The 24,791-nt window shown below is 41.4% G+C and overlaps 1 protein-coding gene across 2 annotated transcripts in view; it reads left to right on the top strand.

Annotated features, from left to right (window-relative positions):
- Nucleotides 1–24,791, top strand: part of CFAP221 (cilia and flagella associated protein 221) — a 114,734-nt gene that overhangs the window by 15,569 nt on the left and 74,374 nt on the right. For both annotated transcript variants that reach the window (XM_037049885.1, XM_037049886.1), the window contains exons 4-6: nt 1,914–2,000; nt 2,154–2,252; nt 5,584–5,684. In XM_037049885.1, the coding sequence (XP_036905780.1) occupies nt 1,914–2,000; nt 2,154–2,252; nt 5,584–5,684 (287 nt within the window). The remainder of the gene's footprint in view (nt 1–1,913; nt 2,001–2,153; nt 2,253–5,583; nt 5,685–24,791) is intronic.

Here is a 24,791-nt window from a genome sequence, read left to right as displayed (position 1 = left end):
CGAGGCCTTCACAGTTCTTCCTCCGTGACCAGTACAGGGACAGAACTCTTCTGAAGAATCCCAGAACCTGGGGTTGAGTGGCTACCTCTCCATCTCCAGGCAGGTGTCCCCACTCCAGGCACAGGCTCCAGGCATCCTGGGTCCCAGAATACCTATCCTCTCAGCCTCTTCTGGAAGGGCCCATCCCAGGGGTAGTACCCCAGGAGCTCACAACTTCACCAAGACTATACCCCTATGTAGATCTCCTTGAAGTTCAAGAGATATCTTTGAAACCTTTTTTTAAGGCTTTTAATGTATAAGGTCTGTCCAGGAAGTATCCATCCATGTAATATGAAAAATAGAGACATTTATTGAAGAAAATCCAAGATACAAGAAACATTGTACATAGGACAATGACTTCTCAGTCCCCTTCAAAGTAGGCACCTTGGGACCTCACACAGTTCTCAAAATCACCATCAACTGCCCCATCATATTTTCTTGAATCTCATCGATGGTCTGAAGTCTCTTTCCTTTCATAGGTGATTGTAGATTTTGGAAACTCAGAAGTCACAGGGTGCCAAATCTGGACTGTGGGGGACTGAGTTACCTGGGCGATTTGATGTTTTACAAAAAAAACTTTGCACAAGACATGACACACAAGTGGCCTCGTTGTCATGATGAAGTTGCCAATCTCCAGCTGCCCATAGCTGTGGCTTCTTAAATCATCCAAATAGTTTCCACAAAGGAATGTTCATGCTTAATACAAAATGTGATGGCCACACAGTACACATGCTTACTCAGTGGCATCTACCACCCCAACCAACTAGTACAGTGAAGTTGTTATTGTTCATGCATATACAGTCCAGTCCACTCTCCTTGGCTGCCAGGTTACATCAATGTCACACACACCATTGTTATTATATTAGCAATGGTTAGACTTTTTGCAGATAATTTTATATGTATATGTATAGATAGAGATGTAGATATAGATATAGATATAGATATAGAGAGATAGAGATAGAGATAGGGGGAGAGAGAGAGAGATGCCAAAACAGGGTCACATAAAATGTGGTACTTAAGAATGTTCACAGGTGACAAATGAGAACTTTTAACAAATGCAAACACCAGTATAACCTCAGCAGGAAATAATGTCTGTAACCTAATTTAGGGCTTTAATAAATGTGAGGACATGGGCAATGGGCTCAGTGATAGGCCCAGCCTCTGGCCTAGACTTTGGAAACCAAAGGCCTCTTAACTGTCCCTTGGCCTAGGTGAAGCCCTGATGCCCAGAAACTAAAGTTCTTGCTCCCCTCTCAATCAGAGGAAGGAAAAACACCTCTACTCAGAGACCCAGTTAATTTATCCAGCAGGTTGTGCTGTTTCGCAGTGTTGGCCTCCTGTCACCATCAAAGAACTCCCCACTTTGAGTTCCTTTAAGTTCACCTCAGGGGTAGATTGAAGTCTATCCTAGCCACACTCTTTTTTTCTGATTGTTTAACTGCCTAAGTGTCTCAGGGAAGGGGGGACCAGTGGCATGTAATTAGAGAAACTGTGAGAGTTGGTGGGTGGCTGCCTTCGTAGCTCAGTTGGATCACAGTGCTAAATCGAGTTCAAAGAGAAGATACATACCTCAGGGGGAGGAGGAGGATTCATGCCCGGGGGACTCTGGGAGGTGGGGTACAGCCTCTAGTGAAGTCCTTAAGCTGGACAGACAGCACATGGGGTTATTTTATTACTCATTAACCTGTGTTTGTTGTTTATTTTATTATTATTTAAATGACGTGATGGATTTAGAATACATTTTAAAATTAAAAAATTCATTGTATCCTCTCAAGTCCCTTTAGGAACAAGGTACAGGAAAAATAAATGAGGAAATGAATGTGCAAATAGATAAAGCAGTGTGTTTATTCTGAATGCTTCTTTTTCTCTTCCAGCATCTGGTCAATGTTTCCAACGAAGACGTACATGTTCATATTTTGCCCCCGCAGACCAAATACTTTCAGATCAACTACGTGAAAAAGGTAAGTGCTCTTGGACAGCCTGTTCTCCCATGGTGTTCTTTGTGGGATTGTGGCTTTCTGTGTCATAGGTCAGGTGTGTAGAGTGTTGTTACTAGAGTTCTGCTCTCTGAGTGTTCTGGGACCTGTACCAACAAGAGACCCCTTTTCTTATAGGAACACCACCTTGTTCCTGGCTTGTCCCTCACAGTCACTGTTACATTTTCTCCAGATGAGTGGCGATATTATTATGACTGCATCCGTGTTCACTGTAAGGTAAGTTTCTTTAAATCAGGTGTTTGAGGGTGGAGTTGGTGTCAAAACTAATATCCTCAAGGGAAGGAGAGAGATGCAATGACAGGTATGAAGTTCCCAGCCCAATGCCTGGTGTTTCTTGTTCAGCCTGTCTGAGTGGCGTGAGGGTCCTTGTCCAGCAGGTCCCGGGTGGGAATGCATTAGGCTGCTGAGATCCAGGCAGACGCATGAGACACAGTTTGCTGCTGCAGGTTTCCCACCTGCCTTGGCCTAAAAACCTCATTTATCATGGGATACTGGGAATTGATGAAGGCTTTTTCAAATAACTTAGCCACACTCCTTTAACTGCTAGATTAAAAAATTACTGAGAAACCCAATGGGTGTTTATAAACACTGAGGACGGGATCGTATCTTATGTGGAAATATCCTCAGAGGCAGCCATTGGAGTCTGCAGAGCTGTGGGAGCCTGTGTGGCCAGACTTCAAATGGCTTACTGTGCTTTGTGACTTCTTAGGAGCCTTTCCTAGGTCACCTAATTCATCCTCTATCTCCTGCCAGAGTTAGCTGCTGAGCTGTCAGTTCTTCTCCAAAAATGGTCACTTCCACACTTCCCTTTGCTTTGTATTCCAGCCCCAACTCTTATAAGTTGAGAAGGCTTAAGGTTAACTAAATTTAATCTTTAAAACTAAAATGGAAGAGTATGCATTAATAACAAATGAGTTTCCATTTTTTTAAGGAAGAAAAACCCTAAAACTAAAACTAGAATATTGCTTTCAGGAGAAATATTCTGTACAACGCAAATCCCTAGACCAGGCATTGTATAGAGTGCCCAGAATGTTTCCTGCTCTTATTAATAGTAAAGCTAAAAATACCTTGCATTTATGCAGTACTTTCAACTTTTAAAAAATATGTATTTTATTGACTATGCTATTACAGTTGTCCCGTTTCCCCTACTTTATTCCCCTCAGCCCTGCATCCCCACACAACCCTCATTCTCACTCCCTTAGTTCATGCCCACGGCTCATACATATAAGTTCTTTGGCTTCTATATTTTTCTATGCTATTCTTAACCTCCCCCTATCTATTTTCTACTTACCATTTTTGCTTCTTATAGTCCCTGCACCTTTTCCTCCATTCTCTCCCTCTACCTCCCCACTGATAACCCTCCATGTGATCTCCATTTCTGTGGTTCTGTTCCTGTTCTAGTTGTTTGCTTAGTTTTTGTTTTTGGTTTTGGTTTTGGTTTGGTTGTTGATAGTTGTAATTTTTAGTTGTTGAGTTTGTTGTCATTTTACTGTTCATATTTTTTATCATCTTCATTTTCTTAAATAACATTTCCCTTTAACATTTCATATAATGAGGGCTTGGTGATGATGAACTCCTTTAACTTGACCTTATCTGGGAAGCACTTTATCTGCCCTTCTATTCTAAATGATAGCTTTACAGGATAGAGTAATCTTGGGTGTAGGTCCTTGCCTTCATGACATTTAATACTTCTTTTCAACCCCTTCTTGCCTGCACGGTTACTTTTGAGAAATTAGCTGATAGTCTTATGGGAACTCCTTTGTGAGTAACTGTTTCTTTTCCTCTTGCTGCTTTTAAGATTCTCTCCTTGTCATCTGGGGTAATGTAATTATGATGTGCCTTGGTGTGTTCCTTCATGGGTCCCACTTCTTTGGGACTCTCTGAGCTTCCGGACTTCCTGGAAGTCTATTTCCTTTGCCAGTTTAGGGAAGTTCTCCTTCATTATGTTTTCATTTTCTTGTTGTTGTTGTTCTCCTTCTGGCACCTCTATGATTAGGATGTTGGAATGTTTAAGCTTGTCCTGGAGGTTCCTAAACCTCTCCTCATTTTTTTGAATTCTTGTTTCTTCATTCTTTTCTGATTGAATGTTTCTTTCTTCCTTCTGGTCTAACCCATTGATTTGAGTCCTGGTTTCCTTCCTGTCACTGTTGGTTCCCTGTATATATTTCTTCATTTCACTTTTCATAGCCTTCACTTTTTCCTCTGTTTTTGCAACCACACCCAACCATTTCTGTGAGCATCCTGATTACCAGTGTTTTGAACTCTGCATCTGACAGGGTGGGTATCTCTTCCTGGACAGGGAGCTTAGTTGTATTTTTTTTCTGGAGCTTTGGTGTGTCTTTCATTTGGGCTGTTTTTTTCATTTCAGCACACCTGTTTTGTAGTAAGGGGCAGAGCCTTAGGCATTCACCAAGATGGGGCAACCCAAGTTGCTGCCTTGTGGTGCTGTATATGGGGGAGGGGTCTGAGAGAGAAGATTGGCATTTGCTGGGCTCTCTGCCAGCTTTCAGTCACTTCCTGTCTTACCCACAAACAAATTGGGCCCTTCTGGTGCTGATTCCCAGGTGGGTGGGGTTGTGTATTTTCTGGGACCCTGTGGGTCTCTCCAATGAACTCTTCTGTGAGTCTGGGGGTTTCTCCCACCTCCACAATACCCATAGGTTTCTTTCAGTCAGAGGTTTTTGAGGCTTTATTTCCCCATGCTGGAACCCTGGGTTCACTCCCCAGTTGTTCCTCCTGGTTTATCCATATGCAAATGTGGGATGGCAAGCTGCTGCCTCGCCTGCCCTGGTCCATCCCATCCCAGTCCTCCAGCTGCCACCCTGCAGTGAGTCCTCTCCACCCAGCTGCCCATCTCTGCCCTTCCTACTGGTCTGGATGAATGTTTCTTCTTTAACTCCTTGGTTGTCAGACTTCCATACAGTTCAATTTTTCTGGAAGTTCTGGTTGTGTTTTGTTTTTAAATTTCGTGATGTCTTTTTTTTGGTTGTGTGAGGAGGCACAGTGTGTCTACCTACACCTCCATCTTGACTGGTAGTTGCCTTCAACTTTAAAAGCCATCATCTACTTTAACTCTTGAAAAGACCTTTAAAGAAAGGCAGAATATCCCCATTTTGCAATGGAAGAAACAAGGCCTGGAGAGGTTGAAGGTCATGCTTAAGGTCCTATATGATGCAGGACTGGAAGTGGTTCTCTGTTTATGTTCAGCTCTGGGTTAGCTGATTCCGTGCTGGTTTCTCTCTCTCTCAGGCCACCAAAGATTGTTTCCCTATAACTTTCTGAAACTGAAAGACAGCTACTGCCTTCAAATCTCATGAAGGAATCATTATTTTTAGCCTTCCTGCATAATAGTGAATATTATTTCAATGAGATATATTTAAAATTATTTGCACTTTATTTAAAACTAATGTATTTAAATACTCAGGTTTCTTAAGGAAATATTTTTCCTAAAATATATTTTAATGATGCAAAAAATAAAATACTAGTTAATCTTTGAAACTTTTAGTCTTCAGTATGATAAATGTGACTTTTTTCTAATTAATTTTAGGATGATGACACATTGTTTATTCCCATCCATGCCTATCCTGTCATGAACACACTGGATTTTCCCTCGTTTATCAATCTATCAAATGTTCCACTTGGTGAAAGGTGAGTTACCAAAATGAATTACCAAATGTCATAGGATGTGAAAAGTTACAAGTTAATATATAAAAACTTACAGCTGTATTTTTTCTAAAGGAAGGTTGTCTTTCTAGCTGAGTTAGAACTGACTTGTAATTGCAAAGAGAAAAAAAACACCAAAAAAAAAGTCAAAATATTATAAGCAAGAAAGGGAATTAATTGGGTCATTCAACTGAAAGGTGCAAGATAAATCTTCAGGCATGGCTGGGTCTGGGAGTTCAAAGCAGGTTGCAGGAACCTGACTTTCCCCATATCTTGGTTTTCTACAGGCTTCTTTCTCAGCCTCTTCTTAGGGTGGCAGCCCAGCTGCCAGGAGCTCCAAATACTGTTGGCATCCTGAGTGGTTGGAGGGGCTGGAGGGCTTGGGGGTATTTAAGCAAAAGTCTCAGGACTGAGTCTTATTGGATCAGCTTGGAGCTCATGCCCATCTATTTATCAATATTTGTTTTTAAATGAAGGGGGAAATGAATGCAGGAATGACAAAAACAATAGATAGTCACTATAGAAGCCAAATTTCAGATTCCTGCTCTTCCTTGTTGGGAAAATAGTTTATGATCCCAATTGTAATTTAAGATATGTCTTATTTCTTCAGTAAATATTTATTTAATATCTATTGCCAGGCATGATGCTCTGTCCCTAGAGATATAAAGAAGATGGGTATTATTAGATATTAGATATCAAGATATAATAGCCATGCCAGTTGTTAGAATATTGAAATAATTCATTTCTGGTTGGGAAGTATATTCTGTTCCGAGCCTAACCCCTGTCCTTCTATCCCAGCTCCCTGACCCTCTGTCCTACCACCCCCTTGCCCCACAGTGATTCGGCAGTTTGAGGGGAGGCACCTGCAGGGCCTGGCTCCAGCCTCTTTACCCATTCTAACTGGGCTCTGCCTGCAAAGGCTCCACTGAACAGCCAGTCCTGATTCTGAAGGGCTTAGAGTCTAGGGAGGCAGAACTGTGTCATCAATTAACTACGCTAATTACTAAGTGCTGTAATAGAGGTATACATAGGTTCTTGTGTAGGCCCAGAAGAGGGAGTGCAAACCTGATTGGAGAAATGGGGAAAGTCCTCACACATGGGGATGACATGTGGTTATCCTTAGAGGACACCATGGGGTGGGCTGTGAAGATGACATTCCAGGCAGAGAAATAGCATGTTCAAAGCATGGTGGCAGCAGAGAGCATGGCTACATCCTGTAGGTGCTGAAGGGCCACTGTAGGATTTTAATCCACCCAATAGCTGGCAAATATATGATGCCTCTTGATGTAGGCCCAGATGGTAAGCAAAGACTTTGGGCTTTACCATGTTCTGCAGGAAAGACAAATTCAAGTGCCCACAGGCAGCACTGAACAGGGAGGGGATTACAAATTGCTAGAGTTAAAGAGAGGGACAACTGAACCCTTGTGGAGGTAGGAGGGATGCTGACGTATGCGAGTTCCAGGACCGTTCTTTTTTTGTGCTATCTGTTGTTCTTGAGTGAAACCCCTAAATTTAGATCTGGAACAATTGCCTCGATTCAGCTGATGTGTGGCCCTCTTCCCTCATCCCACACACCTTCCTATGAGCTTCTGACTCTTAACAACTCTTTAAGAATTATAAATTAATAATGCACACAGAAGAATATATGCTAATTGGTACAAATTATTAGTAAAATAATGAATAATAGTTTTAAGACATAAAACATTACCAGTAATTTTGCAGCCATTATTCTGACTTTTGTGATAATCATTTCTTGATTTTAATAGTTTTAAGACACATGTATGTAGCCCTAAATAATTCATGTTTAGCTTTGCCAGTGTTTTGTATTTACACAAATGGAATACTCTATGTAAGTTCTTTTGTAACTTGCTTTTTTTTTCATTCAGTATTACATTTTTGTGGTTCAGCCATGTTAATTCATATAGCTGTAGTGTCTATTGTATGGATTTTTCCTCTGTTCTACTGCTAATGGACATATGTTTTTTCTTCTTTTTTTGCTTTGCCTAACACTACTGTTGTCTATCTTCGTACATGGCCTACAGCACATATTGTAGAGTTTTTCCTGAGTATATACCTAGAAATGAAATTGCGGGTTCAGCAAAAAATTCATTGTTACTGTCTAATGTCAAATTAGTTCCCAAAAGGTTGTACCCATTTACAGATTCACCTGCAGTACATGACAACTTATTTTCCTACATCATGGCCAACAATGGTTATTTTCATACTTTCACAATTTGGGTGACATGTGTTCTTGGCTCCTTGTTCTTCCATTTTCTGTTTATTTTCTCCAAAATGTTCTGCCAGAACTCTATCCCAGTGTTTTCTCCCTCCCACTCACCAGTCCTTCGTGTCTTCACCTGGCTTTCTTGGTATTAAGTGGTGGGTACAGGTACCCCAAGACTCACTTAACAAAGGTGAGTCTCTCCTGATGGGACCTACTTACTCTGTACATTTTAAGGTATAGCTATTTTCTTTAAATGGCTGAATGTAGAAATTCTTACCAAAACTGAAGTGGCAGGAATCATCTAACTTTCTAATTCATCCTCCTCCCTTCCTTCCTTCCACCTTCTTTATTTCCTTCCTTCTACCTTCCTTCTTCCTTCCTCTCTCTCCTTTTCCACACAGCTCTTTCTCTCATTCTTTTCCTTCCTCTCCCTCCCCCTTCTCTCTCTTTCTTTTTGCTTCCTTCCTTCTTCCCTCCCTCCCTCCTTCCCTCCTTTCCTCCCTTCCTCCCTCCTTCTCTCTCCACAAATTACTTTTTTGCTGGGACCATAGACCATGCTTATGAGAACAATGGCTTAATAAACTGATGAACATGATATGCCTTAAAATGCAGACCTCAGACTTGGTTCTTAAAACGTAAATCTATCAACTTCCCTAGAGGGTTTTCTGGAGTTATTTTGCATATAATTTCCTTCATTTGTAATCAGAATGAACATTTCAGCTAAACAGCTTTAAACTGAATTCTGTATAATGATATAATATTTTTAAAAGAATCTTTCAAAAGATAACTGTGCTACTTTTTTTATCTTTCTAACATTCTGGCAGCCATCAGTGCCTTCCCAAGACTTTATGCACTTTACTTAGTGGGTTTTTGCCAACTTTTAACCATCCATACTATCTTAGGCTGCACTCAATCCAGAATGTTTGGTAGCAGGACAGGGGTGAGTACATAAATGGGTTTTCACATGAAATGTCCCTACTACTCTTAGCCTGCCTTGCAGAATGGAGGTATCATTTGGGGAGATTATTTATCCAGCATTTATTCATTCAAGAAATCTTGACTGAATGCCAACTATGTGTTAGGCACAATGTTAGGTACCGAGGATACAGATGGTTAAGACCTGATATCATGATTAAAAAGATCATTATAATTTCTAATTCAGTGTATACTGAGGAAGGACACCTAACGTAGTTCAGTGTGAGGGGAGTTAGGGACAGATGAGATGGGGAAGCTCAGACAAGACTTCCTAGAGAAGGACATGTCTGAACTGAGTTTTGAAGGATGACTATACATCAGCCAGCAGAAGAAGGGAGCAGAATAAGAGAGAACAAGGATGTTTCAGATGGTGCTGTACCTTGGGCAAAGTCAGAGATGTGAAATGGCACAGACATTTGGGCCTGTATAAAATATTTGTGGGACTGGACATGGTTTGCAAGAGCTAGGTAGGGGAAATAGGGAGAGAGCTGAGAAAGATAGGCTTTTCTGGGACTTATTGAATTTACCCTGAGGCCATTACTGAAAGATATAAGCAGAGAAATGGCATAGTCATCTCTGCCTTTCAGAAATTTTACTTTGGTACTCCATGCAGAGAAGTAGAGAGGGATGGCCAGGACTACTGCGGTGAGCCAGGCACAGGACAACAGAGCACCTGGACTCTTCAAAAATGAGCAGTGAGGGGGCTTCCGATCAGGGTGGCAATGTAGGTAAACATGGTACTTGCATCCTCCCACAACCACATCAAAATTATAGCTAAACTACAGAACGACCATCACTCAGAACTGCCTGAAATCTAGCTGAATGGAAGACCTGTAGCCAAGGATACAAAAAAGAAACCAAATCAAGACTGGTAGGAGGGGCAGAGATGCTGAACTGGCTGGTTCCACACCCACGTGTGGCAGATAAAAATCAGAAGGGATATCTCAGTTGTACCTCCTGTGGAGTGAGGGGTCCCAGGCCCATAACAGGACCCCCATTCCAGTGTTCCAGTGCCAGGAAGAGAACTACCCATAGCTTCCGGCTATAAAAACCATTAGGAATTGTGGCTGAATGAGATGAATGGCAGCTGGAGTCCCAGGCATTCCTCCTAAAGGGCCCATGCACAGACTTATTCAGACTCAGTCCCTCTGTATTCCAGCTGTGGGGCAGCAGTTTGAAAGGCACCGGGGACATGCAGAAAGAAACAGAATTCTCTGGCATCAGGGTAAAGGTAGGAGGGGAAAGTTTGTCCCAGACAGAAGTGCTGGCAGAGGCCACTGTTCCTTTGCTTATTCCTTTTTCCCCACAGAGTCAGCAGGTGGGTACTGTAACTGAGTCTCTATCACCCTGGCTAACACTATTTGCCTCACCCTAGTAATTCCCTCAGTCCCCACCCCACCCAACTTCTGGGCCCACTCAATACCTTTCCAGTGGCTTCTCTATACCATGGCTGGTCTTGGCTTATGCCATGGACTTCCCTAAAATGTCTGAAGCAGCAATTGGCCTCCACATGCCATGTATTAAATACTAGCAGCAGCCAGCCTTGGTTCACAGCTTAGCCTCTCCTGGGAACCTACAAGTCCAACATGAGTAGTAGCCATCTTCAGATAACTTTGTAGCTTATGCCAGGTAGCCCTGGACAAGGCACAGGTGGTGACTGACCTCGACCTGTGCCTCCTGGGATACCCCAGAACCAGCACACCCAGTGGACAGCTTCAGACCATGTAAAAGCACCACCCAACCATCTCCACCACGGGTCACATTCAGAGAACAGACTCAGCAGGCACCAGAGACCTGCTGAAGTAACTCCTGTTCCATGGAGTTGGCCCTTGCACAGCTGATCCTCCAAGGTAGTGGCAGCTAGTCCTTGCAGCCAATCTGCCTGGGAATAAAACTCTCCCATTGAGGTGCCAACTACATAAAGTCTCAACTACAATGGAAGGGTGTATACAACCCTCATGGGGGCACACCTGGAATGCCCAGCTTGGATAAGCAGGAAGGCTGTATCACTGGGCCTACAGAACACCTACCTAATAAACCCACTTTGCCAAGCTTCAGAGTTGTAGGAGCTCCGCTTAGTACATAGAAACAGCCCTGGTCAAGTAGCTCAGTTGACTGGAGATTCACCAAAAGGTGCACCAAAAGCTTGCAGGTTTGATTCCTAGTTGGCATACATACAGAAGGCGTACCTATTGATGTTTCTGTCTTACACTGAAGTTTCTCTCTCACTTCCTCTCTCTCTAAAATCAACAGAAACATATCCTCAGGTGAAGATTAAAAAATACATAGAAACAAACACAGGGAGGCAACCAAAATAAGGAGGCAAGGAAATGTGTCCCAAATGAACGAACAGAAAGAAACTCCAGGGGAAAAAAACTAAACAAAATGAAGACAAGTAATCTCCTAAATACAGAGTTCAAAACACTGGTTATAAGGATGCTCAATGAATGTAGGGGAAGAATATATGAACTTAGTGAGAACTTCAACAATGACATAGGAAACATAAAAACGGAGATAAAAAACAAAAAAGAACCATCTGGAAATGAAGAATACACTAACTGAAATAAGAATACACTAGACTGGAGTGCATGAAGCAGCTGAGAATGAGAATTTCAAAATGAGAATTGGAAGACAAGGAAGCAGAAATTACCCAGTTAAAACAGCAAAAAAAAAAATGAAATCTAAAACAGCGAGGGTAGTATTAAGAGTCACTGGAACAATTTCAAACATTCCAACATTTGCGTTGTTGGATTGCCAGAAGAAAAAGAGAGAGCAAGGAATTATCACATACATGAAAGAATAATGACAGAAAACTTCCCTAACCCAGTAAAGGAAGTAGACATACAAGTCCAGAAAGCACAAATAAACCCAAAGAGGCCCACACCAAGACACACCATAATGAAAATGTCAAAGATTAAATACAGAAAATCTTAAACACAGCAATAGAAAAGCAGTTGTTACTAACAAGCGCACTCCTATAAGACTGTCAGCTAATTTCTCGGTAGTCCAGAAGATACTAGCACAAAATATTCAAAATGATGAGAGCAAGGATCTACAACTAAGCTTACTCACTCTTCAAAGCTATAATTTAGATTCAAAGGACAGACAGCTTCCCAGACAAGAAAGATCTAAATGAGTTCATTGCTGCCAAACCAGTATTACAAGGAGTGTTAAAGGAACTTCTTTTTTAAAAAAGTATGTTTTATTGATTACGCTACTACAGTTGTCCCATTTTTTTCCTCCCCATTACCCACCTCCACCCTGCATCCTTCCTTCCTCCAGTATCACCCCCTCGATCCTTCGTTTATGTCTATGGGTCATACATTTAAGTTCTGTGGTTTCTTTATTTCCTATTCTATTCTTTTCTTTTTTTCCTTTTGCTTATTTTCATATTTTATTCACACACCCTTTCCCATAACAAAATGTGCTAGTCATTGTAAGTGGCTCCCCACCCCTCCTGCCTCCTTCAATTTTTTTACTTTTTTAAAATATATTTTATTGATTATGCCATTACAGTTGTCCCTCCTTCATTCCTCTCCACCCTGCACAGCCCCTCCCCTCGTTCTCCCCCTTTAGTTCATGTCCATGTGTCACAAGTTCTTTAGCTTCTACATTTCCCATACTATTCTTGCCCTCCCCCTATTTTCTATCTACCATCTATGCTATTTATTCTCTGTACCTTCTCCCCCCCTTCTCCTCCTCCCATTCCCCTGTTGCTAAGCCTCCTTGTGATCTCCATTTCTATGGTTCCTCTCCTGATCTAGCTGTTGGCTTAGTTTGCTTTTGCTTTAGGTGTGGTTGTTAGTAACTGTGAGTTTTCTGTCCTTTCACTGTTCATATTTTTATCTTCTTTTTCTTAGGTAAGTTCCTTTAACATTTCATATAATCAGGGCTTGGTCATGATGAACTCCTTGAACTTGACCTTATCTGAGAAGCACTTTACCTGCCCTTCCATTCTAAATGAAAGCTTTGCTGGATAGAGCAATCTTGGATGTAGGTCCTTGCCTTTCATGAGTTGGAATACTTCTTTCCAGCCCCTTCTTGCCTGTAAGGTCTCTATGGAGAAATCACCTGACAGTCTGATGGGAACTCCTTTGTAGGTGACTGTCCCCTTATCTCTTGATGCTTGTAGGATTCTCTCCTTCATTTTAATCTTGGGTAATGTAATTATGATGGGCCTTGTTGTGTTCCTCCTTGGGTCTACCTTCTCTGGGACTCTCTGAGCTTCCTGGACTTCCTGGAAGTCTATTTCCTTTGCCAGAATGGGGAAATTTGCCTTCATTATGTTTTCAAATAAGTTTTCCATTTCTTGGTCTTCCTCTTCTCCTTCTGGCATCCCTGTGATTTGGATGTTGGAATGTTTAAAGATGTCCTGGAGGTTCCTAAGCCTCTCTTCATTTTTTAAAATTCTTGTTTCTTCAGTCTATCTGGTTAAGTGTTTCTTTCTTCCTTCTGGTTTACACCATTGATTTGAGTCCGGGTTTCTTTCCCGTCACTGTTGCTTCCCTGTACATTTTCCTTTATTTCACTTAGCATAGCCTTCATTTTTTCATCTACTTTGCAAGCATATTTAAGCAATTCTGTGAGCATCCTGATTACCAGTGTTTTTGAATTGTGCATCTGATAGGTTGGCTATCTCTTCATCGCTTAGTTGTATTTTTTCTTGAGCTTTCATCTGTTCTTTCATTTGGGCCATTTTTTTGTCTGGGTGCACCTGTTATGTAGTAAAGGGTGGAGCCTTAGGTGTTCACCAGGGCAAGGCAACCCACTTCACTGCATTGTGACACTGTATGTGGGGGAGGGATTGTAGAGGGAACAATGCCACTTCCTCTGCTCTCTGTCAGTTTTCAGTCATGTTCTAGGAACCAGTGGGTCTCTCCAATGAACTCTTCTGTGAGGCTGGGAGTTTCTCCCGCTGCCACAACCCCCACAGGGTTTTTTTTTAGGATTTTATGTATTTATCTTTAGAGAAGAAGGGAAGGAGAGAAGGAGAGAAATATCAATGTATGGTTGCCTCTCGTGAGTCCCCTGCTGGGAACTGGCCTGCAACCCAGGCATGTGCCCTGACTGAGAATCGAACCACGATCGTGTGGTTCACAGGCCCACTCTCAATCCACTGAGCTACACCAGCCAGGACCACAACCCCCACAGGTTTTTATAGACAGAGGTTTTGAGGCTTTGTTTCCCTGTGCTGGAACCCTGGGTTGTGTAGGCTGTCTTACTCCCCAGTTGTTCCTCCTGGTTTATCTGCATGCAAATGTGGGACTGCCTGGTCTGCCAGCCACAGCCTTGCTGGGTCTGCCAGCCACTGCCTTGCCTGCCCTGGTCCTCCAGCTGCTGCCTTGCTGTGAGTCCTCTCTACCTGGCTGCTCATCTCTGCCCTACCCCGACCAGTCTGGCTGAATGTTGCTTCTTTAACTCCTTGATTGTCAGACTTCCATAGAGTTCAATTTTCTGTCAGTTTTGGTTGTTTTATGTTTTTGTTTGTTTTGTTTTATTTTAATTTTTTAATTTTAATTGTTAATCAAGTACAGTTTTCTGTCTTTTACTCTCATCCCAGCCCACCCCCACAATGCTCCCTACCTCCCTCCCATTTCCACCCTCCTTAGTTTTTGTCCATGTGTCCTTTATACTTCTTCCTGTAAATCCTTCCCCTCTTCCCCTGAAATTCCATCCCCTCTTTCCTCTGGTCACTGTCAGCCTGTTCTCTGTTTTAGTTTCTTTGGTTATATTTTGCTTGCTTGTTTATTTTGTTGTTTAGGTTCATGTTAAAGGTGAGATTGTATGGTGTTTGTCTTTCACCACCTGGCTTATTTCACTCAGCATAATGCTTTCCAATTCCATCCATATTGTTGCCAAGGGTAGGAGCTCCTTCTTTCTTTCTGCTGCATAGAATTCCATTGTGTAAATGTACCGTAGTTTTTTGATCCATTCATTTACTGATGGGCACCTAGGTTGCTTCTGTTCTTGTCCTTTTTTTGGTTGTGTGAGGAGACACAGTATGTCTACCTAAGCCTCCATCTTGGCTGGAAGTCTGGTAGTGTATGTGGTAGTTCTATGTTTAACATTTTGAGGAACTGCCAAACTGCGGTCCAAAGTGACTGTACCATTTTTCATTCTTACCACCAATGAATGAAAGTTCCAATGGCACTTATATTTTAAATGACAGAGTAAAGCAACCATTTCTCCACCTAAGAAAATATACTGTACATTATGGAAAAGAACAAAGGTGACAGAACGACAAATTCATCAGAAGGAAGATTCAGAAGGGTGTGTTTTCTCTTTGCATATAGAATTGATTCAGATAAAATGGCCAGACGTTGTAGGATTTGCATTAAATACCACTAAGTTTACTTTCTTACTTTGAGGTTGCTCTGGGGAGAAGCAACTGTTGTCTGAGTACAGCCTCTCTGAGGAGTGGATAACCTCAGTACATTTCCACAAGGTCATGAAATGGACTTGTATATATTCATCAACTCTATTTTCATTGGCTGAATTCGATGCTTGTAAATTTTCCTTACTGAGATAAATTCCAAGTGGACATTTGACAGCTATCTATAAACAACCTTGGTGGCTTAAAATATGGTGAAATGCATTTTGACAGCTTCTGTGAATAACAAAAAGTAGCATTCCAGTTTATGTCCAACATATCTAAGTCAAACACTGGGATGCAGAGGGCTTTCAGCTTTCTTGCCTGTCTATAGGTTGAAACTGTGCTTTATAACTAGGTAAGCCTAACCATCATGGCTGGTTAAATTTTCTAATCATTACCCTTCTTATATGCAAGTAAATAAAAACATGCTTATGTTAGGTACTGAAATTTTATGTCTTTCCATCCCATGGTTTTAGGATGATTCATGTGAATTTATTACGCTCTGTGGTTTCTCTAGCAATGTCTACCTGGCACCAAATAACTGGTTGAAATTTAAAGCAAATCCAGGTAATTGACCAGTTGTTCTCTCCATGTGGCATCACTGATCCTCCCTTGCACCAAGCTGCCTCCGTTGACCAATTGGTTAGTGTGCTATTGACAAGCTAACATGAGAGCCACCTGGGTCCTCTCTTGGATTCCCCTTCACTTCCCCATTTCCTCTCTAGACTTGGCCCCATGGGCAAGGCAGCTATGTTGCTTTCACAGCAAGTGGAACCATGTGTTCATCCCAGGGCCATAGATGCTCCATGGACCACAGGCCACATTAGCAATAGTCACAGACAACATCTCTGGCTACTCCATTCTAAGCCAGGATATTTTAGTCTCTGGAACTTTTACATCATTAGAATGCTTTTCGTTAAGTGGTTAACCTCATGGCTGATTTTAGAAAGTGTGGGAATAACCAAGATCAGGATGGGTTGTCCAAATGAAACCAGTTTTCTCCCTGCCCCTAGAGTTAAAAGCCTCCAAGCCATGGGAGAGTGTGAATTCTTAAACTAGTCCTGAAAGGTAAAGATTGATGGTAATGGTTGGCCCCAGCATAAACAACCACGTCCTGTATTGCATTGTGCCAACAAAGAGCCTCTGTGTGAGGGGCCTGAGAACCAGCTGTAACTGGCTTAGAATGAGGGTGTCAGGATAAGACTATAAAATTGCTCTTCAGAGTGCCCTGGCTGGTGTGGCTCAGTTGGTTGGAGCATCATCCTATAAATGGAAAGTTCGTATGCCTAGGTTGCATGTGCTGGAGAGGCAACAGACTGATGTTTCTCTCCCTCTCTTTCTCCCTCCCTTCCCCTCTCTAAACAGATGAGGATTAAAAACACTGATCTTCTGAAGGATTTTTGAAGCTTTCTCAGAGAATAAATTTACATTTTCAGCACATCAAGGGAAACATGCTTTGTACTCGTACTAGGGTCTCATTTTATGTGCTAAACTCAAAGCTGATTTGAAAATGCAGTATCATTTTATGAAAACATTCTGAAACGGGTGACTTGAACTTGTCAAAAAACTTGTTTTTTACTTCAGTACCTACTTGGGTATGTGAAGCAGTAGTGAATTTATACTTAGAATCACTTCAAGATTTATATTCAGATAAAAATAATTCACTGTCAATTAAGAATAGCCTGGATTTTTATTGCATGAAAAATTTATCCCGTATTTTGTAGTTAAAATGTCTTTGATTTAGTATCCTTTTGCTGACCTAGTATTGATCTAGTTACTCATCTTGAACCCATCTCTTTTTATAAATTTTAGCAAGAAAAGACAATTATCCAACCCCTAAATCTCAGGGATCTATGTTAATAACAATGAAAGGACTGTGTGCTTTCCTCTGCATTTAGTAGAAGTGGGTACCAACCTGACACAGTCAACAAAGGAATTTTCAATGGGAGATGTAAGTTAATTTTTGTTTTCTTTAAAAAATTTTTTCACAGCCCTGGCTGGTGTAGCTCAGTTGATTGAGCTCAGGCCTGTGAACCATACGATTGCGGTTCGATTCCCAGTCAGAGCACATGCCTGGGTTGCAGGCCAGTTCCCAGCAGAGACTCACGAGAGGCAACCATACATTGATATTTCTCTCCTTCTCTCCTTCCCTTCCTTCCTCTATAAAGATAAATAAATAAAAATCTTTAAAAAATTTTTTCACAAAATGTTGAATTATAGACACTCAACTTTTGGGAAAAGCAATAGAAAGGTTGAAACACCTGAATCAGGAACAGCCAATATGACAACCTTGAAAATTGTCATACTATTCTTTTCTCCCTTAAATTTGGAGCAAATTTGATTTGGCAAAATTTTCAATTGGTTTGTAGGGGCTAAGGGATGAGAAGCACAAATTATGATCAGCATCTAGAACAAATGAAAGTGTGTCTGGTCAGTACTTAAATGTGACCTGCTATTTTTGTTTTGTGCCTTCTAGTCTTTGTGTAAATTCTTGGAATAATTCATTAAATTCAAAAGCATATACATTTTGTGGCTCTATGAAAGTACCTATTACGGACTAAGCAGTAAGAAGTTTTAAAATATTGTTATAAAAAGTCATGGATTAATTCTCAATTCTAATATTTAAGAATATAAGATAAGGAGTTTCAATGTTTACACAAGTACATGCTTATAAGAAGCAAAGGCAAAAATTGTGGATGACTTTTGATCTTGGAGAGACACTCCTAAACTGAAAGTGTTTTCTGGGTACTCCTCCTCCTTGCTCGGTTTATAGTGCTGTCAAATCTTTTGCCACATACTGCACAGGCAGCCAGATTTGGTCATTGCTGCTGCTCTGATGCCCCATTTCACAGGTCTGTGATACCTACACACACATATGCACTGTCACGCTTGTCAAAATAGTTAGAATAACTCGCAACCATCTGCATTGTAACTATTTTTTCGTAAATAGTGGCTTTCTGTTACATAGGCCCAAAATTTCTCACTAAAAAATCTTAATATACAATTTCAAACCCCAAAATATTTAAACTTAAGTTGCTTTGCTTTAAACATTTGTTTCTTATTCCACTGCATCATGGTCTTTTGTTCTAATAATTGCTGGTGGGTAAGCCACACGGACTAGCAAGCTGGCAGCTGGTGTCCTGATGGCTATTTCAGACCAAACAGCATTATAGGTCATTTAGCTCCAAGGAAGTTGGGATTTGAATATAGCCAGCATGCGGTTCCTTCTACCCTCTGTTTTAGAAAATGAAAAAGCTATTGGTAGTTTTAGTGTATTCTTACTTTTTCTGAGTAAATGCTATCTTTTTGTCAACAAAAATGAAATCAGTCTGCAGGAGACTTTTCATCTTCTTTCCCATCACAAGGTACCTGCCTCCTTCCCCTGTAATGTGACTTTCTTCCTGATGCCAGACCTCCCTGTACTCTGGTCTCCAGCCACAGGCCCTGTTCTAATTCCAATGAGCTGCCCCTGAATTTCATTTCTTACCCCACATTATCTGCAGCTCTGCTGAGTTGTAAGGTGTTGTTTTCCATTAAATGCATTGTTTATATTAATACTATTATTTTTAAGTGAGGTTAATTTTAAAAGGTGTTTTATGTTGTGTGATTCCACGTAGAGCAGTCAAATTCAGGGACAGAAAGTGGAAGGGTGGTTGACAGGGCCGGCGGGGAAGAGGAGGGAAATGAACAGTTACTGTTTAGTGGGTACTGTTCAGTTTTACAAGGTGAAAAAAATCCTGTGGATTGATGTTGGTGATCGTTGCAAAATAATTTGACTGTTTAATGCCACTGGCATTTTGTTGACACTTAAAAATGGTTAAAATGGTAAACTTTGTTATGTACCTTTTACCACAATTAGGGTATATGTTATCTCTGCAAGTGACATGGTATGTCACCTAGTCACTTACAACTTTTTTTTAATTCAGTTCCTTTCCACTCCCCAGAGAAATGCCTTAACTTCTTTTGTCAAGCATGCAGAGGTGACTTCACTTAATTCCTCTTGTTTCCTAGTGTTTTCATCAGAATTTCACCTTTTCCTAAACTCCTGGGATATGGGTAAAGGTAGGGAGCGTGTGTGGTTTTACCAACAGGGATGACTAAGAACAGTTTTGGAAGGAATTAAATCAATGGCAAGAAGTAGTCAAGGGCCAAGACAGCAAAAGAAAAACATTAAACCTCCCTGACTCTGACTCTTTATTAGTCTCTGCTTCTAATATTGGTCTAAGTTTACTCTAAAGTGAGGGTGACATTTAATTCTCTAGGTGTAAAAAATTATGAAATGCCTGTTGTGTGAACTTTTCTTTATGTAAATTTGTGTTTGTCTTTGTCTCTATCATTAAGGATCATAAGTCTATGCTTCAGTTTGAGGCCCCAATCCCAATGAGATTTCTTTGAAAGTAAGATAAGTAGCAAATAAAAGTTCATAAGAACATCAGTTATCTTAGATGAAAGAGTATACTCTGAATTTTGAAACATAATTCACCCTCAACTCTTTATATCTTTTCAAATCATTGCTTGCTTGTTTGGGGTCTGGGTGTCTGGCTTATCAGGCAACTAATCATTATGTCTGAATTTTTTCTATTTTTGTTGGTTACATTCTGAATACAGCAATTTATATCTAAAGCTTAAAGGAAAATAACTGACCGTCCTCGTATTTCTTCCTTTCTCTCTATGTGCATGCCAGTACTTCAGGAAGGTTGGTAATATTTGAGAAAAGGTCTTGGGAATTTATAGACATTTCTTGCCAATGGACTATTTAAAGGAAATGAGTTCCAAAAAGCTCATCAAATGTAAAGCATAGAAGGATAAGTTTCAAAGAGAATGTCAACAGAGGACTGCAGTGCAAACTTGCAGGTGTCATTAGCTATTCCTTAACATTAGAGACGTTGGAGAGCTAATAAGATGGTAGTTAAGAGTTCATGTTCTGGAGACCTGGCTTTAATTTTCACCTCACCACTTATAAATGGTGTGACCTTGGACCTCCCTATAGGTCAGTTTATTTATCCATAAAATGGGCATAGTGATAGTACTTACCTCCTAGTTTTGTTAAGAGGGTTAAGAGGGTTAACTGGTATATATTAAGGGCTAAAACAATAACAACAAAGACTTAAAAATTGCAGACTTCCAGCCAAGGTGGAGGCATAGGTAGACACACTGTGTCTCCTCACACAACCAAAAGAAGGACAACAACAAATTTAAAAACAAAAAACAATGAGAACTGCCAGAAAATTGAACTATATGGAAGTTAGAGAACCAAGGAGTTAAAGAAGAAACATTCATTCAGATTGGTAGAAGGGGCAGAGATGGGCAGCTAGGGTGGAGAGGACATGCCCAGCAAGGCTGCGGCTGGCAGACCAGGCAGTCCCACATTTGCATGCAGATAAACCAAGAGGAACAACTGGGGAGTGAGACAGCCTGCACAACCCAGGGTCATGTGGACACTGGCCCACAGTGTCCGCATCATTATGGATGAAATGAGACATTCACACAGACTGCCGAGTTCGGTGGAGGAAAAGGGACAGCATGGCTTTTCTCTCAAGGGGAGCAAAAGCCTTGGCCCTTGCCATGACCGGCCTTTATTGGGTTTCTCAGCACATTACATGATAGTCCTCATTTACTATGTACAGGTTGCTTTAGGTGGTTACCTTTTACAGACAAGAAAGGAGCTGATGCTGCTAGTCACATCACAGAAGAGGGATATTTGCAAATGAAAAGGCAAAAGTGGTTGAACTGGTTGTAACCAGTTGAACTGGTTACACTGGTCCTTGGAAGGTTGAGCATGAATTTTAGGAAGTTACTCTGCAGTAAATGTTTGCCACTGGGGGCTGGGCCCACGCCACACAGAATGGTCTCCTACACCAGGGTTCCAGCGTAGGGAAATAAAGCCTCAAAACCTCTGTCTACAAAAATCTTTAAGGGTTGTGGCAGTGGGAGAAACTCCAAGCCTCATAGGAGAGTTCACTGAAGAGACCTACAGGGTCTTGGAACCTACACCAAACAACCCACCTGGGAATCAGCACCAGAAGGGTTCAATTTGCTTGTGGGTAGCGGGAGAAGTGACTGAAAGCCAGCTGAAAGCCAAGCAAGCAGCATTATTCTCTCTCTGACTCCTCCCCCACATACATTGCCACAATGCAGAGACCTGGGTTTCCCCACCCTAGGGAATACCTAAGGCTCCACCCCTTACTATGTAACAGGTGTGCCAAGACAAAAAAAAATATGGTCCAAATGAAAGAACACATCAAAGCTCCAAAAATACAACTAAGTGATGAAGAGTTAGCCAACATATCAGATACAGAGTTCAAAACAGTGGTAATCAGAATGCTCAAAGAAATGTTTGAGTATGGTGGCAAAATAGTTGAAGCGAAGGCTATGCAAAGTGAAATAAAGAAACATATATAGGGGACCAACAGTGAAAGGAAGGAAACCAGGACTCAAATCAATGGGTTGGAGCAGAAGGCAGAAGTAAATATTCAACCAGACAGAATGAAGAAACAAGAATTCAAAAAAATCAGGAGAGGCTTAGGAACCTCAGGGACAACTTTAAACATTCCAACATCCAAATCATAGGGGTGCCAGAAGAAAAGGAAGACCAAGAAATTGAAAACTTACTTGAAAAATAATGAAGAAGAACTTCTCCAGTCTAGTGAAGGAAATAGACTTCCAGGAAGTCCAGGGAGCTCAGAGAATCCCAAAGAAGTTGGGTCCAAGGAGAAACGCACCAAGGCACATCATCATTAAGTTACTCAAGATTAAAGATAAAGAGAGAATCTTAAAATCAGCAATAGAAAAGGAGACAGTTACCTACAAAGGAGTTTCCATGACCCTTTCAGCTGATCTCTCAAAAGAAACCTTGCAGGCAAGAAGGGGCTGGAAAGAAGTATTCCAACTCATGAAATCCAAAGACCTACATCCAAGATTACTCTGTCCAGCAAAGCTTTCATTTAGAATGGAAGGGCAGATGAAGTGCTTCCCAGACAATGTCAAGTTAAAGGAGTTCATCATCACCAAGCCCTTATATGAAATGTTAAAGGGACTTATCTAAGAAAAAGAAGATGATCAAAACTATTAACAGTAAAATGACAACAAATTCTCAACTAAAGAGAGTTTAGGTTCATCAACAACTGAACCTAAAAACAAAAACAAACCAAGCAAACAACTAGAACTGCAACAGAATGACAGAAATGGAGATCACATGGAATGAATCAGTGGGGAGAGGGCAGGGAGAGAATGGGGGAAAAGGTACAGGGAATAAGAAGCATAAATGGTAGGCAGAAAATAGGCAGGGGGAGGTTAAGAATAGTATAAGGAATGGAGAAGCCAAAGAACTTATATGTATGACCCATGGACATGAATGAAGCGGGGGGAATATTGGTGGGAGGGAGGGTGCAGGGCAGAGGGGAATACAAGGGAGAAAAAAACTGAGACAACTGTAATAGAATAATTAATGAAATGTAATTTTTAAAAAGACTTAAAAATTGCCAAATCTAAATTACAACTAGAACTGGGTTAAGGTAATCATTCAGTAAAGGAGAAATGAGCTGAGAAACATAGAATGCTGTTTGGGTTTATTTTTTCATTGCTGTGTAACAGACCACCTTAGAATAGTTGCTTAAAGTAACAAAAACCATTTCTTTTGCTCATGGATCTACAGCATGGGCACAGTTCAGTGGAGAAGGCCCATCTTCGTTCCATGCAGAGTGAGCTGACACTGCGCACCTGGGCTGAAAGGTGGTCTGTTCACATGCTGCCTATTACCTGGGCACTCATTTTGGCCAAGACTTGGAGCCAGGGTTCTCTCCATGTAGATCTCTCCACAAGCTTCGTGGGCTTTCACCCAGCCCGGGTTCCAGAGGAACCGGGTTCCAGACTGGGTTCCAGAGGAGCATCGTAAGAGTAGTGGAAGATGACAGTTTCTCAGGGTTGGCCCTAGGAAAAAGTATGACATCATTTCCACTGTTTTAAGTAAAGAACCCAGATTCCAGAGGAGAATCTTCACCCCCCAGGAGGAGTGTCCAAGAGTTTATGGACTGGTTGTAAAACTGCCACAATGTGTAGTCCCAAAGCTTTCCCAGACTCAGTTTTTTCATGAGTCTTGTGTACATTTGGAAGAAAAAGAATGTCACACAATTAAATCCCTGCAGTCCACATCCTTTGTTCTATAAGTGATTCTGCTATCAATGAATAGTTGACAAAAGAAAAAATCATACTACATTGACGAGTTATAGTCTATGTGATAGTTTAAAATATCAATACTTCTCTGTGGGGAGGCTTCCTTCTTTATCTGTTTCCTTCAAATTTTACACATTCATAAGAGCTAATATATAATTTATTGTGCTATCTGAATCCATCATCTTTTTTTAAAATTTAATTATTTTTCAAGTACAGTTTTCTCTCTATTACTCCCATCCCAGCCCACCCCTCCCATGCTCCCCCCTCCCTCCCATTTCCACCCTTCTTATTTGTTGTCCATGTATCCTTTATATTTGTTCCTCTAAATCCCTCCCCTATTTCCCCTGAAATTCCCTCCCCTCTGGTCACTGTCTCCCTGTTCTCTATTTCGGTGTCTTTGGTTATATTTTGCTTGCTTGTTTGTTTTGTTGTTTAGTTTCCTGTTAAAGGTGAGATCATATGGTATTTCTCCTTCAACTCCTGGCTTATTTCACTCAGCATAATGCTCTCCAGTTCCATCCATGCTGTTGCAAATGGTAGGAGCTCCTTCTTTCTGTCTGCTGCATAGAATTCCATTGCGTAAATGTACCATAGTTTTTTGATCCATTCATTTACTGACAGGCACCTAGGTTGCTTCCAACTCTTGGCTATTGTAAATTGTGCTGCTATGAACATTGGGATGCATATGTTCTTTGGGATTGGTATTTTAGGGTTCTTAGGATACAATCCCAGCAGTGGAATTGCTGGGTCAAAAGGCAGGTCCAATTTTAGTTTTCTGAGAAAAATCCCATACTGTTTTCCATAATGGTTGTACCAGTCTGCAATCCCACCAACAGCATCTTGTAATAAATTAATATTTGTCATGCTTCAGGCAGCAGGTCAGATCCACAGCTGACACATTGGGGATATGGAAGGCCATGCTAGTAAGCTTCCTTCCTGTTCAGCTCAGGGATGACCTTGCCCACAGTCTTGGCCGTGCCAGTGGAAGCAGGGATGATTTTGTGGGCAGCCCCTCAGCCATCACACCACAGATTGCTGGAGGGCCCATTCACAGTCTTCTGGGTAGCAGTGATGGTGTGGACTATGGTCATGAGTTTCTCCATGATACCATATTTCCTGGCATGACAATGAATTTCGCTGTAGCAACAGGATGGTGGACCTTGTGTTCCACATGGCCTCTAAGGAGTAAGAGTCCCCTGAACCACCTGCCTCAGCAGTGGGAAGAGAGACCCTCAGCTGCTGGGGAATCCTTGCCCCAAAATGGTCCCCCAACACACTGAGAATCTCCTGACCTCCAGTTTCTATCCTAAACCCCCTGAGGAGGGGAGGGGCTGCGGGAGCCCAGTCT

Source organism: Sturnira hondurensis, unplaced genomic scaffold, assembly GCF_014824575.4.
Source record: "Sturnira hondurensis isolate 20B ecotype Veracruz unplaced genomic scaffold, ASM1482457v3 Scaffold0006496, whole genome shotgun sequence".
Taxonomy (NCBI): domain Eukaryota; kingdom Metazoa; phylum Chordata; class Mammalia; order Chiroptera; family Phyllostomidae; genus Sturnira; species Sturnira hondurensis.
The sequence above is the reverse complement of the archived record's forward strand: the minus strand, read 5'-3'. Positions and strand labels throughout refer to the sequence as shown.